Source organism: Crocodylus porosus, unplaced genomic scaffold (assembly GCF_001723895.1).
Source record: "Crocodylus porosus isolate Cpor-Errol unplaced genomic scaffold, CroPor_comp1, whole genome shotgun sequence".
Taxonomy (NCBI): domain Eukaryota; kingdom Metazoa; phylum Chordata; order Crocodylia; family Crocodylidae; genus Crocodylus; species Crocodylus porosus.
This window is the reverse complement of record NW_017728943.1, coordinates 40,590,324-40,604,829: the sequence shown is the minus strand read 5'-3', so window position 1 is coordinate 40,604,829 and position 14,506 is coordinate 40,590,324. Positions and strand designations below refer to the sequence as shown.

Genomic DNA, 14,506 nt, shown 5'->3' with positions numbered 1-14,506 from the left:
AAAGTGACAAGCTAATGCCTACCAACAATGGTTTCTGGTTGCTTAAGTAAAATGAAATGATGATGGTCTTAGCCATTCTTGGATAGATGCAATATCCACAGCTCAGAAATTGTTGTTAAGAGTTGGTACTGATGAGAACCCTTAATGACAGTTAAAAGAGGAGCTGAGGTTTCATTCATTCATCCAAAAGCACTGAAGTAAGGGAAAAGGTTGTCGACTTCAGTGGCCTTTAAATGGGCTTGGATATTAAATTCCTCACCTCACCAGTAGTAATACCACTTATTGCATCTCACCTCTGAGATTGGCCTGGAAGATGGCAGTGGTGTGGATTAGATTATGCTAGTATTGTGCACATTTTACTGTTCTATGGATAAAAAAAGCCAAACACTTCAGTCTCCAAAATTATTACTATGGTAAATTTCACAAGTACTACATACATTATATAAAATAATTATACTGAATTATATTTAAAAGGCAAGAGTATAATTATCTCTAATTACCATTACAGAATCTTAAATGACAACAGTACATTTACACAGTATTTATTACTTAACTTTCAATACTTACTCATTTTTACTAAAGTTTCAGTAAATTTTTCACAGTTGATTGCAACTCGACATAGTAGATGTATGAACTGATGATATGAAAAGAAGTAGTCTAGCAGCATACGATCGTAAACATCATCTTTGCCCTGGAGGTTTAAGAAGACTTCATAAATGTTTAAACCTAAGTGAGTTAACTAAACAGCTAGGCAACTACCTAATCTACCTAAAATTTAGTTTAATAATCCTACTGCACATTCCAATTTTTCTAAAGCATTCTTCAATGTAGAAAGTTCATTGAGAATTTCCAAGTTTAACTCAAAACAGGTTCAACATGAACACTTATAAAGTAACTTCAGTTTAAAGCATAGACAGCTATACTCTTCAGAATACGACATATCAATAGCCAGAGTAATAGCTATCTGAAACTATAATTCTTAGGAGTAATTTTTATACATAAGCTTTTAAAACCAAAACTGTCAAAGGTGTTTTAATCCAGCCTAAAGTCACATCTGGTTTTACAATCCAAAATATTTTAGATATTAAATTTATTTAGTATCTGTTTTAAATTTTGAGTGACTGTCTACATGTTCTAGTCCAGTTGACTACAAAGCAATTATCACTGTGGACCTACCTAAATTGCAGTGGAAGTTTGTGGTGCAGTGATGCCTTTAATTTTGCCCTTTCTGCTGCACCACCCCTCTTCCCCTGAATGGCTGAATTCAGCCACTCAGTGCTGGGGAGGGAAGGGGGGTGGGGGGCACACTACAAAAAGAATGAGATTAAAGGCACCTCTGCACCACAAATTTCCATCGCGATTTGGGTAGGTCCTTTGTTATCACACATTTGGAATTGGGGGAGTAACCATAGAACAGCTCTATCAAAGTTTGCCTCCCATCTGAAAGCCTGTGGAAAGAAGATCAGTGTGTTCAGAGCTCCAGACAGCAGCACTACACATATCAGATACTGGTATTTTAACTAACCAAACGGTAGAGGCTGCGTTAGTCCTTTTGCAATGGCTGCAGGATCATTTCTAGTGATCTCACGTGATCTGAAACACTATGGGCAACCTCTGAATAAGTAAGGATTGTCCTTGAACCCTCTCTGCAAATGTCACTAACAGTCCAGGAGAGAACTAATTTGTTGTGTTTAAATAAACAACTAAAGCTTTCATCATACCTGAAATGTGGAGCTTCATGTCACTTGGTGGGGGATTATGAGCTTTTAGGGGAAGAAATGGAAAGTAGGCAGGCTGTTCTAAAACCTGGGAAACAAGGAATTCAGCAAGAAGCCTAGGGAAAACCTTACCTTTACAGAATATAAGTAAGGGAAGAGTATGGGAATTGAGTTTCTGTCCTTCCATCTCCTGAAGTAAAAATTACCAGAAAGGCTGTCATAATTGCCAATCAATACTGGTAGAAAACTGCCACAGGCTCAAATGGGATTCTATTCATTTAGTGAGAACTATGTTGAGGTCCCAAGACTGGGGGAAAACTCCTTAACTAATGGAAACAGAAGTAAGGCCCTCAAAGTTTTCAATACTTAACTCTAGTTGGCAACCTATGGCCCAAAGAGCCACTAGGGGTATTCTGTGGAGCTGAGGCTTTGGCAGTATTCAGTGGCATGGACATTGCTTGCATTGCAATGTACAGTGCAGAGCATCCCCATGCTGTGCCACAGCCAGGCAATGGGAAGAAGCAATGGCAGCCTGGTCCTGGTGCTGGCCCATCTTGGACCTGAGCTGAGACATTCTAGCCCACCGGTTCCTGACTGCCACTCTCAAGGTTTCCACAGAAGTTGCTGCTAAATGTACCCTAACTGAGCTGAAACTCTGGACTGCTTCAAAGCAAACAAGCAGTCCAGGATGGCTGAAATTAAGGGCTATGCCCACACTGGAAATTGCAATGTAGTTTAAAGATACCCATGTAAGATGCTGTCTAGCAGCAGCCCCATGCAACTCAGTGAGGAATAATTTATAACGATAGCTTGGGTGTGTATTATCAAAGCCCCAAAGTTAGCAGTGGCTGCAGGGCCAGGGAAAGGTTAACTTGGCTTTTGGCAGTAAGAACTGACACCTCTTGCAGCACCCACCTACCCTCCAGCTCTGCTCCATGAGACAGGAGGGCTGAGCCCACTGCCTCTATTACAGCTTCTCCCTTTATTGAGTACCTGGGGCTGGAGTGACAAACACAAGCTATCCATGTAATAAGCTGTGGGCTGGCCACTAGGGCTGTATGAAATGTTGATGGGCGTTTCGTTTTGAAGCCGTTTTGACTTGTTTTGAGCTTGAAACAGTGAAACTGAAACAAAACAAAAGGCTTTGAAACTAAACAGTGGCACTCAAAACGTTTAGAAAGTTTTGGAATGTTTCAAGTTTCGAAGCCGGTTTGCTAACCAACTAAGGAGAGGGAGGGGAAAGAGGGGAGGACTTCTCTGACATTGACATCTAGCTCCCGGTTGGATTCCCCAGCTCTCTGAATGCTTCCCCCAGCTCTCTGATCATTTCCCCAGCTTTTTCCTCCTGCTTGGTGCTGCCACTGGCCCCAGCCTCAGCAGCAGCTTGCTGAAACCTGGCGCACAGATCTGGAGGCTTGTGTCCCCTGGGAGAAGCTGGGGTAATGATCAGAGAGCTGGCAAACTGACCCGGAGGATGGCAAATCAAACAGGGAGCTGAACATGTCCCCAGTTCCCAGTTTAATTCCCCAGCTCCCTGATCTTTCCCCCAGCTCTTCCTGGGGGACTCAGGCCCCCAGATGATGCAGGATGACAGCAGGCTGTTGCAGTCAGCTGGGGATGGTGGCAGCTCTGGGCTATTTCTCCAGCCAGGAGCAGCAGCCTGCTGAAACCCTGCATGCAGGTCCAGTGGCTGTGCCCCTCAGGAAGAGCTGGGGGAAGCGATTAGAAAACTGGGGAATTGAACCAGGAGCTCTGGCTGACACATGGAGCCGTCCCAGCTCCCAGGCAGTGTGTGGTGCCCTGCCAAGCCATGGTGCACCCGTGCGATGGTGTAGCCATCACGCAGATGCCAGGCAGGAAGCAGGAAGGGAGGGCAATCCCTGCTTCCCTGTGTTGTGCAGGGGGGCTCTGCCATGAGCCCTGAGAGGCCCCAATTGCCACTGCTGCAGTGGCTGAGTGTGGGGCTTTTTTTTTTTTTTTTAAAGCTCTGCACTCACCAGCTTGGAGCATGTGGATGACAGCATGCTGCCGCTGCTGGCTCGGGCCAGCACCAGCACCAAAGTCTGCCTGGTGCAGCCCGTGCTGAGTGTCAGAAAGAACCCAGTGCTGATACTGGCCCCAGTCAACAGCAGCAGCCTGTCATCCCACACGCATACCCGGGGGCCTGTGCCCCCTAGGAGGGCTGTGCCAGACACACAGTCCCACACCCCCAGTCTGTATCATACTACAATCTGCAGTTTAGACATGCCCTGAAATAGTAAAAGATAAAAATACTGCTGAGCCACTTAGATGGAAACAGAACCACATATGGGATTCTGCTCAGCAGGTCTTCACAGGGTATCCATTGGACAGATGTACCGATCTCCACCAAGCTTACAGAGACCTAAAAGGAAAACTGGTGTGATGCATGATACAAATGTGTGCTCCATGAACTATGAAATGCATTAGATGATCATGGAGAATTTCAAACCACAAATGAACACACTGAAAAGCTGAGGGTAGCTCTGCGGCTCCCTTTTCTTCTGGAGAAGCAGGAAATAATGGGGAATATAAACCCTTCCATCTGAGCTCCAGAGGGAACTTTACTGCTCCCAGTGGCAAAAGAAAGTCCATTTCCTACATGCTCTTAAGGGGTGGTCCCTGAAGTGGGAAGGGGTTCAAGAGACAAGAACAGTCTGAAAATAGATTTAATCTTGTTTCCTTTCTATTTTGAGGACATTTTGATCCAAGATTCTCTCATTATAAACTTCTTGGGGGAAAAAAAAAAGATTTCTAAACATGATATAAGAGGAAAAAAAATCCAAAGGAGTCTGGTTAGGCTCCTGACATTCACATCATAACCAGATTTTGGCAGACACTCTAAGTGGAACTCTGCCTCTTCCTCAGGGGCTCTGATGGTCACTACTGCAAGTTATACTGGGGGCAGGACCTATGTTCATAGTAGTAAACCTTTTGAAAAGTTGGAACACAATCCCAAAGACTGCAAAGTTTCTGTAGTATCCATAAGAATGTGCAGACCTTATGTACTGCTGCTTAACCAATTCTATTAACCCTATTAAGGGTGCCATGCATACTGTACAATATTAGCACTGTAAGGTGTGCGAACCCCAAAACACAATTCACAAGAGAAACATAGGGATTTCAAATAGGAATCTACAGCGTCAAAAACATTCTGACCTGGGGCTGCTGTTGTGGTCTAAGTTCTTCACAACAGAAAAACTGCTCTATTATTTTTCCATTGTCAAAAATAAGTGAAAGATAAGAGGTAGTATTTTCCAAGAGAGGCCTAGAGTCTTAACAAGGCTGAGTACCACGGGCCTCGAGTGATGTCCTTGCAGTGATTGGCTTTCAGCCATAAATTTATTTGATTCCTCCAGTTTTTCTAGCAGATCTAAAAGCCTATCCAGAAGAAGTCATATTTACAGAAATATTTACTTTCTGATCCAAAAGACCCAGTTTCTAAGCATCCTTCTTGTAAGGCAATGGTTTTGGGTGGTCCTTGCTATAAACTCTTGGTCTACTTATATGACTAATATATTTGGAGTTGAAGGCAGGCAGAAATACCCATTAGGTCTATGTGAAGCAGCAATTATTTGCTTCGGGTTTGGATGATTCAGAGGGAGAGTGATTCAATTCAGTGATTCAAATCACTGTCCCGATTCAATCTGGCTGATTCGGATTTGGAGAGTCAGCCATAGTCCTCAATGATGCTGGACGCAGCTGCCTCTAGCTGGTAAGTCTGTTGTGGAGCGGGGAGGGCAGATCAACGCCCCCACGGTGAGGAAGGGATTGGGGCTGGGGCTGGGACAAGCTGCCCCCAGCTTGGGGGGGGGCGCTCATGTCACTGGGCGCTGCCACGTGCTGCCAATCTGGGAGCTGCTTGTCCGGTGGCTCCTCTGATGCTCTCACCGCCAGTCCAGGAGGGCATGGGAATGGACATGTGCACCCAGATCTGCATGGAGCAGACTAGGCTGGGCTGTGCTCCATGGGGCAGGTGGAGCCATGGCTGCACTCCAGGAGGCTAGCCCTAGCTGCCTGCTGCTCTGCAGAACAGCTGGAGTCAGGGCTGTGCTCTGTGCTGTGGTTGGGACTAGCTGCCTGGAGCACAGCCCTGGCTCCACCTGCCCTGTAGAGTGCAGCCCAGCCTAGCCCACCCCACACAGATCCCAGGGTACACACCCTCCCAGACCAGTGACAAGAGCTGCTGGAGGATCTGCCAGAAAAGCAGCTCCCGGATTGGTGGTGCACAGTGGCAGGAGCCCCCTTGCCCAAGTCCCACAGTCCTCCACCCCGGCTGGTCAGCTTGTCCCAGCCCCAATCCCTCCCTCGCTTTGGAGGCATTGATCTGCCCCCACCACACTCCTTCCCTCCCCTCTCTGCCCACAACAGACTTACCAACTGGAGGCAGCTATTCCCAGCATTGTCGAGGACTGCCTGTATAGTCTATGGCCAGATCTCCGAATCTTTCCAAATTGATTCAGAGGCTTTCGATTCTATTTGGACCTTTTAATGGGTCTCCTGATTCAATTCAGAGATTTGGCCACCAAATTGGTCCAAATTTCCTCCGAATCAAATCTGCTACTGAAGCTTCATACCGTCCTAATAGTCATACCTCTTACCTAGGAGCTAGTATTTTCTCTGTATCAATTTCTACCTCAAAAAAGTATGCCAGACTGTTTTTTGGTTTCAATGTGTACAGATAATGTTAACTTGCCAGAGGCTGCTGGGTTTCATTTTATTTTTCCTGGATTATTTATGGATGAAAAAAAATTTAATCCCTCCTTAACAGGTCCTAGGGAGACCTTTGATTAATCCAGTAAGGCCAGAGATTGATTTATGACCTCCTTGGGCAATAAAGAGCAAGTCACGTGGAATTTGTGGTGTTCTTTGTCTAGCGAGCAATGATTTTCCTCTCTCTCAATTTCTTCACTTTCCACCATTTGAGTTTGTATCAGGTAGGGACACGAAGGAGGCTCAAGCTTGATGAGAGAGGGGTCTAGATAGGGCGGTTTTTCATGCCCCAGGAAAACCAGCTGGGAAACAGAATGAAGCAAGAGGCACCAGGAAAGATATTATGAAAGAGGGTCCTTTGGAGTCCTAGCCCTTTTCTGTTTCCTAATGGAATCAACTCCTTGTTCTCCACTAGATTCCCAGTGGGTCACTGTGAATAGTCAGGAATCTCCACCACGCACCAGAAAGCAGAAGAATAGGTCTTCTGCAGAGCAGTGAACCTGTCTTTTAGTGTAGCCTGTTCAGGAGTTGAGAAGTTGGGGGATATATAGATTATACCCTTTATGTGCCCCATCCTCATGGAAGGGAAACCTAGCTGTCTAATAACATTTTTCTTAAAATTTGCTAATGGCAAACAAACTTATGAACAATGCAAATTCCAAATGCACACACACATCAACAATTTTAAGGAGAGTTTTGCTGAATGGGGCCATAAATGTGGACACTGCAAGCAGAGTGACGAGAAGAAACGGAGTGACGGGTGAGGCTGTCCCATCCCATTCTCCCTTGGCTATAGTGCCTGAGAGTGTATGAAGAGGTAAAGGCCTCAACAGACATCACTAGTAAAATAAATTGATTCTGCTTTTTATGTTAAGATAACTGGACAACACACCAACAAAAAGAATGATGCTTTCTTTACAAAGACCAAGCAAACATATAATGTCACTGGATTCTTATATCACATGTAAATCACATCCATAGGCTTACATACCTTGCTGGCTTCCACCATGGTAGGCAAGAGGCACATATTAAGTTCAGGACGAGGAGGACGAATATTGCTTTTTCCTCCTATTAATTTCAAATTTTCACGACATGGGAAATAAGGTCCAAGAGACACTGTAGTGCAGGTTAGGATAACAAAGACATAAATTTAAAAGATCAATATTTAAAATGAACAGTGCACACAAAGATCAAGAATAATGAGTATCAGCTAGAAAAATAACTGGAAATACATACTTGGGATATTACTGTGGTGGTATGTACAATGGTTGTGCTGTAGAAATGGAACCAGAGTGTGCAGGAAATCATGAGGACTTAAAAGCACAAGCTCCTTGAGGACATCTAAAAATGAAAAGTTAGTTTTGCTGTTATGTTCTGAGGGTTAAGAAATAACTGCATGTCTTCTGGCTCATGCAATTGTAACCCTGAGCTGTTTAGTATAATTTCTGCTTAGTGCACGATGTGGAAGTAGACTTTATTGTGAACAATATTTAAAGTGAAACCACCTGAATTAAATCAAGGTTCCCTTCACCTCTTTCACTAGAAGAAAACCTGCACAGTGTTAGGTCAGTTCTCCCTTATCAACCAATGAGAGGGGTGTCAGATTGTAGGAAGTAGAAGCTCAATAAAATTACCCTCTTTGCTTCTTCTTTACAATATCAGGTCTGACGCCTGGAAAATGTCAACCAGCAGCAGCCAGGACGACAATGAGAAGGACACTCAAAATAAGGGGAAAATGCATAAAAATTACATAAAAATAGGCTGACTTTGGACAATGTGTTAGGCCTTCACTAACATGTTAAAAATTTGGATTTTACCCCTTTAAAAAGAAAAAGAAAAAGAATCAGAAAAAGCCTTTCAGAAGAGGTCTGCTAATCCAGACAGACAGATGTTTTTGGTACATCTGTCCTTACATGTTAAGTACCCCATGATGAATGATATAGCAGGAAACAGGTCTTTTTCTCAGAAAGTGGGGTATAAACCTGGCAAAGAAATTTTCAGAGTAATCAAGTCTCTAATCTTTACAATGAGGGATTCCTGTAACGTGAATTCAGTTATCCTTTGGATGCTAAATTATTGATCTTGGACTTGAATGAGATCTCATTAACACTGGAACAAATTACTGACTTAAATAAGTTATTCATGATTTAGACTGGCACTAGTGAGAAGAAAATCAGGCCCCCTAACTGTGAAAACAAGTTATGTGAGTAAGAGGCAATGCAAAAATAATGCCTGATTTGCGTACATCATTACTGCGACTGCAAGTAGAAACTAAATGTTTGTCCACCAGTTCTGCATACATAATAAATGCTAAACATTAAATTTTATTCCAGAAATATTAGGGTTCTTAGCATTCTTAGAAAATAACTACTATATTAATAGCAATTCCAACATACCTAATATTAATATAATATAATAATATAATAATATTAAATATACATCATACATAAATTTCCTAATTTTTAGTGCACAAGCTACACTAAGTATTTTTCCTGACTACAGTAGCATTAATATAACTTACCAATGCAAGCATTTCTAAGTTCTGGAGGACTATAAGAATTTAGCAGCGTTAAGAGCTTATGGGCAAATTCAATTCGCTCCTGCCATTGAATTAGAGCTTGTTTTACATCTGCAAATGTAAAAACAAACACATTATCTGCTGACACCTTTTAACTGCTGGAATAAATTAAGAATGTTAAACATGGAGCAAAATTTTTTTGTATTAATTTTAAATACAGTAAAAACACTTCATTAACCAGTATGTTCTGTTCATCGGCATGCCAGCTGACGCTGATCGATGTGGCAAAAGCGAAACCGGAAGTGGGCCTTCCAGTATTAGAGTCCCACATTGGGCCACAGCCCAGGGCAAAGCAGCCTGCATGGAGCCCCTCCACCCCCCGTCCCCTGGCACACTGACACCAGGAGAGGGGTGGGAGGGGCGACGTGGTTAATCTGTGATGTGGATGCACCGGATTCAGTGGGAGGGGTGTCTTTGCCAGATGAGACAAAAATGCCTCTCAGGTAACCGGCATATTTGGTTACCCAGTACTCCCCATTCCCCACGGGTGCTGGATAACAGAGCTTTTGCTGTATATGACTTTAAATCAAGCTACAAATCTTAACCTTTGTCACTGGTTCAATTCCATCAGATTTATCAGATCTATTTTTATGCACATTTTAATATTCAATGTAATAGTTTTATTATTAAAATAATTCTGTTACTGGCTAAACTCATATAATTCTTAGAAGCTAGATAACTGCAATACGAAAATGAAAGATGTTTTGTCCATGAAAATTTATCTACAAACCAAAGCCTTCAGTTTCCCCTAAAAAAATACTAAACAAACAAAAAACCCCATCAACACCAAACCTTTTCTTTGAAGATATGGTCGCGTTGACTTAAGAACCGAAAGAAATATAGACAAAAGTTCCACCAGGTCTCCAGTCACATGACAAGCTGTGGCCTCATGGTACATCATGTGCAACGTGTTAAATGACTATAAAACAAAACAAATCTTTACACTGACACACAAGTAACTGATTGATTATATTATTCAATCCTACATGTATTCATTTTTCCACTTATTTATTAGCACAGGAAGATGCATTGGTCCTGTGATGAGTACTGACACATTTAAAGATACTCAGCTTTAATAAGCTTAGCATTCAAACACATCGTACACTAGGCTATTGGAATTACAAACAATTTTAAAAAAAGAAAGAAATTGTATATAATGATACACTATCATTTTTTACTCTACCATGCTACTTTCATACTATGGGCCCTCAGCAGAAAATGGATTTTTTAAATACTATTAAGAAACGCAGCAAATTCTGCTCTCGGAGCCCCGTAATCAGATTCAAGTAACAGAGCAGTTCTGTGAACATGTCTACATAGCTTACAAAAATTATAACGAGAGAAGTTTTGCTTTAAGTTGTATAAGCCTGAGAAACAGGAGCAAACATCTTGTTGGCTTTCTATGTGAATAAGCAACTCCATACTAAATAGCTAACATCCAATTCTATTAAAGATAACAGAAGCCAGGTAAGATTACAATGGCAGTGTAAGTGGTGTCTTGGCTGAGTTACTATAGCATTGAATCTACTGTTATAGACCAGTGGTTCCCAAACTGGGGTCTGCATACCACTTATGGTCCTGAAGCCATAAGAAATGGTCTGTAGACCTTCATAATGTTTTCAGGTAAAAATTCTCATTAGAGGGGTACGGTAATCCACAGAAAAATGAGGACCGTGGTCCACTGATCCAAAATGTTTGGGAACCAACGTTACAGAGCATATGCTGTCACTTATCTGCTGATAGTGTTGTGTGTGTGAAACTAACAGCATTAAGAAATATCTATGTATATTTATTTCCCTGTAGATTTATCTTTGTAATGTACTGTGCTAAATAAATATAAAGCAAGGGTTGACAAATGGATAAAATTTGTTAGTCTAATTTACTCAACTTACAAGTGCAGCAGATTTTCAGAGCAAATGCAGCAACACGTTTCCTTTTATACTTAATTTGTAAAAGTCACCTAAGTATTATGGTAGTATTACAGGCAACTCGCATGGTATTTGAAAAAAAAAAAAAAGAAAAATGGTTTTGATTTTGTAATTCCAGCTTTTTCTATAGCATTTCCTAGCACATTCATCATTGGGAAATTTAAACTTCTGAGATCAAGGAGTTAAGAGTACTTGAAGTTGTGAAGTTTAGTCAGGTTCCCTAAACCATACTCGTTAGTTATAAAATGGTAGTCCTCTGAGATGATGTGTCAATGGGAGAAAAAGATGCTCAATGGATTGAAACACTTACCTCAGTCATCAGGATTAACCCTCTATTAAACACAACAAGAAGTCTGTCTTCATCAGATTCTAGTAATATTCTGAAGGCACTAGAAGAAAACCAAACATTTCAAATACCAAAAAAATGAATATATGTTCTCATAATTCATGAGATAATTCATACAATGCTTTAAAATTTGTAAATTCAGTACAGATGAAATTGTATTTTGGCAGATGAACATACAGTCTCTATAATCTCAAATATGCTTTTAAATCCCAGTTTTGATAAAATGTAGTACCAACTTCTGTTTTTAAAAATAATTAATTCTCTTCAAAAGAACTTCAAGGTATTGCAGAACTATTCTCTGAATTCTGGAAAGGTGTCCTTCTCCTCCTGTTACACCCCCTCAACAATATCTTTTAAATACTAAAAACCTGAGAAAAACAACACATTCAAAGTCAAAACTTTTTGAAAAATGTCTTTTAAATAAGCAATGTTATGCACATTTGACCAAGCAAAGGAAAAAAATATTGTAAGAGCAATTTTAGCACGTGAAGTAACTGGAAATAAAGGATTTATTATGTGGCCTGTTGAATATTTAACCAAACACCCAAATAAGTGCATGATTACACACTAAAAGCTCCAGCATGGCAAGAGGCATGGTTGTAGGATTCCACATCAGATCCCATTGTAACTTATTGCCAATGGACAGGGAGCTTGGGTGGTTTTGAAGTTTGGGAGGACCAGCAATCAAAGTGGGGGAGCAACTGCCCCACTGCATGCTCCCCACCTCCCCAGAGCTGCTCCTGACTTCATATTTTCTTTTCTCACCTGTGTCCAGTTCTGGACATGTACACCAAGACCATTTCAGCCTATCAGTGGTTGGATTTAGACGTCTAAGCCTCTTGAAGGCTCAGATCAAGTGTAGGCTCTATCGCTTCTCGGCCTCTTGAAGGCTCAGATCAAGTGTAGTATCCTATGCAATTCACACACTTTATATTTATACCCATAAACATAATAAAAATGGCCCATTCCAGGCATTCAGCATGTTCTCTCTTCATAACAGGACTACAACAACTTTTGCACGAAGGAAACACAATAGGTAAACTATGCTGAACAGATAATTTAAGATATTTCAAACTGTAATAACCATGTTTCTTTTCCTACCCAAACATACCGCTATATTAATATTTCCTTTGAAATACCTTATTAAGGTAGTCCAACAAGACCGGCCATCCAAGCAGCGCAGATAACAGCTTATAGTTGTTTTCTTAAATTGCTTTATGTCTTCTATTTCCTCTTCTCTCATATCTGGTCTCTGAGCTACAAACAGCTGCATGAGGTTAAACAGTTCTTCAACTGCCTAAAGCAAACAAAATAAATATTAAGTTAAGGCAATCTTTCTTTATTAATAAATGATGGCCTATGTCTTTCTTCTGATGCCTCTGAATTACTTCTATTAAACACCAGACATGTAACTTTCATATATCTGAAAGTATCTAGAAAAAAATATATTTATTGATTTTAGAGAAGCAATAAACATCACTAATATACATAGCACTGATATTCTCTAAATGTCATGGTTTATTAATAAGAGTACCTAAATACTCATTTGTAATCTCCACACCATGCATCTTTCTACAATTTGCTATTGAGTGCTGTCTTGATTCAACCTTTACCATTTACTGTATAAAATGAGATGTATGCTTAAAAACCAACTGTGCCATTTCAATTGTAGCTGCAGCGTTCAGTGTGTCCGTGTCCATGAGCCAACTGTAATGCACAGAACTCTAAGCTGCAACCTGTAACAGCCACAGAAACTAGTGATCCCACAGAACTCCATCTCACTGTGTGAGTGGAAGTCTTCTTAAGCCACCCACCCTCCATCAGAGATATACCGATGGCTGCATATTTCATTTTAGGAAATTAAATATCATCTTTGGGCCCCTGTAATGCAGTCATCAAGTTTGGCAGAGCTTGGAAAAGCCTGAATTGGATTGACATGAATATACTTATTTCAACCAAAGTTACACATCTTCTATGCAACTGATTCTACCCAGACTTTTCCCCACTTACGGTGGAGCTCTACTCGGACAAAAGAGTACATGCTAAACAAACTGAGTTGCTCAAAACCCACTTGAAGTCACAATGAACATTAATGCATAAGATACTAATTTTTCTAGAGAAAAATATGCAGACAGCATCTTTTCTTCAGTAGAGATTCTGCAACTCTTCATGTGCCAGTATTTTCCAAGAGGTACATAAACCATTCAATGATGGAACAAACAAGCATAAATTGTTTGTATAAAATAATGGGACAACTATTGGTCCTGCTCCAAATCAATAGAAAATATATTTAACCAAATGGTTGAGGATCCTCCTATGTAATTATCTTTAATGCTATACCCTTTCATGATGGTACCATAAAAAATATTTTCTCACATACAACATACCCCCAAACAAAGATTTTTCCAGAGTTATGACAAACTGTGTGATATACAGTAAGTTTTCCTGGAAATACAGAGCATCCAGGAAGTGTGGCATCCCAGAAAACTGCCAGGTGGAATGGCAAGCAGCAAAAACTTCCTGCCACACCAGCTACCCTGTTCAGTGTCCTGGGATGCCTTATTTCCTAGACAGTGTAGGTCTCCATGCCAGGAGAATTTACTCTGTTGCACACAAGGTTAGGTCCCAGACCCTTGCAAGGGCAATAGCAAGCCTGTTAGTTCTTTGTATTGTATAGTTCTTATACAACTACTTTGTATAAGTAGTTCTTTACACAAAGTTCCTGTAAATAAAAGGTGTGGCTTCCATATCACAAAACTCATCATACTATTACCAGCAGCTCACATGCTGTTTCAGGCATAAGCTATAGTGCTTAGTCAATACTTATGGTTTTGAGAAGGTTAATACCAGACTCTGCCCCTTGCTAAACTAGACTAACAGCAGCCGTTTTGGCAGCTGCATGATATGCACAGGATCTCCAGTGGTAATCCTTTTGCAGTGAGGAAAACAGCTTCCCCATTTAATACATGCACCCCAATTTTGTGAGGATGATTTTTAGGAAAAGGTGCATATTATAAGTGAGAAAATATAATATCCTAATTACACTGATCTAGTTTTGAGACATCATCCAAGGATCACTGAGAAGTACATTGGGCAACTGTGGCATTGATGCCTACACACTCAGATGGACTGCAGATTGGCTGAAGGGTCGTACTCAGAGGGTGGTGGTGGATGGGTCATATTTGACCTGGGGAGAAGTGGGCAG

The 14,506-nt window shown here is 41.1% G+C and overlaps 1 protein-coding gene across 2 annotated transcripts in view; it reads right to left on the bottom strand.

Annotated features, from left to right (window-relative positions):
- USP34 (ubiquitin specific peptidase 34) overlaps positions 1-14,506 on the bottom strand; it is a 256,166-nt gene that overhangs the window by 15,126 nt on the left and 226,534 nt on the right. For both annotated transcript variants that reach the window (XM_019549212.1, XM_019549213.1), the window contains 7 exons: positions 12,441-12,598; positions 11,266-11,344; positions 9,820-9,946; positions 8,971-9,078; positions 7,686-7,790; positions 7,441-7,565; positions 568-691 (listed from right to left, as the gene is read on the bottom strand). In XM_019549212.1, the coding sequence (XP_019404757.1) occupies positions 568-691; positions 7,441-7,565; positions 7,686-7,790; positions 8,971-9,078; positions 9,820-9,946; positions 11,266-11,344; positions 12,441-12,598 (826 nt within the window). The remainder of the gene's footprint in view (positions 1-567; positions 692-7,440; positions 7,566-7,685; positions 7,791-8,970; positions 9,079-9,819; positions 9,947-11,265; positions 11,345-12,440; positions 12,599-14,506) is intronic.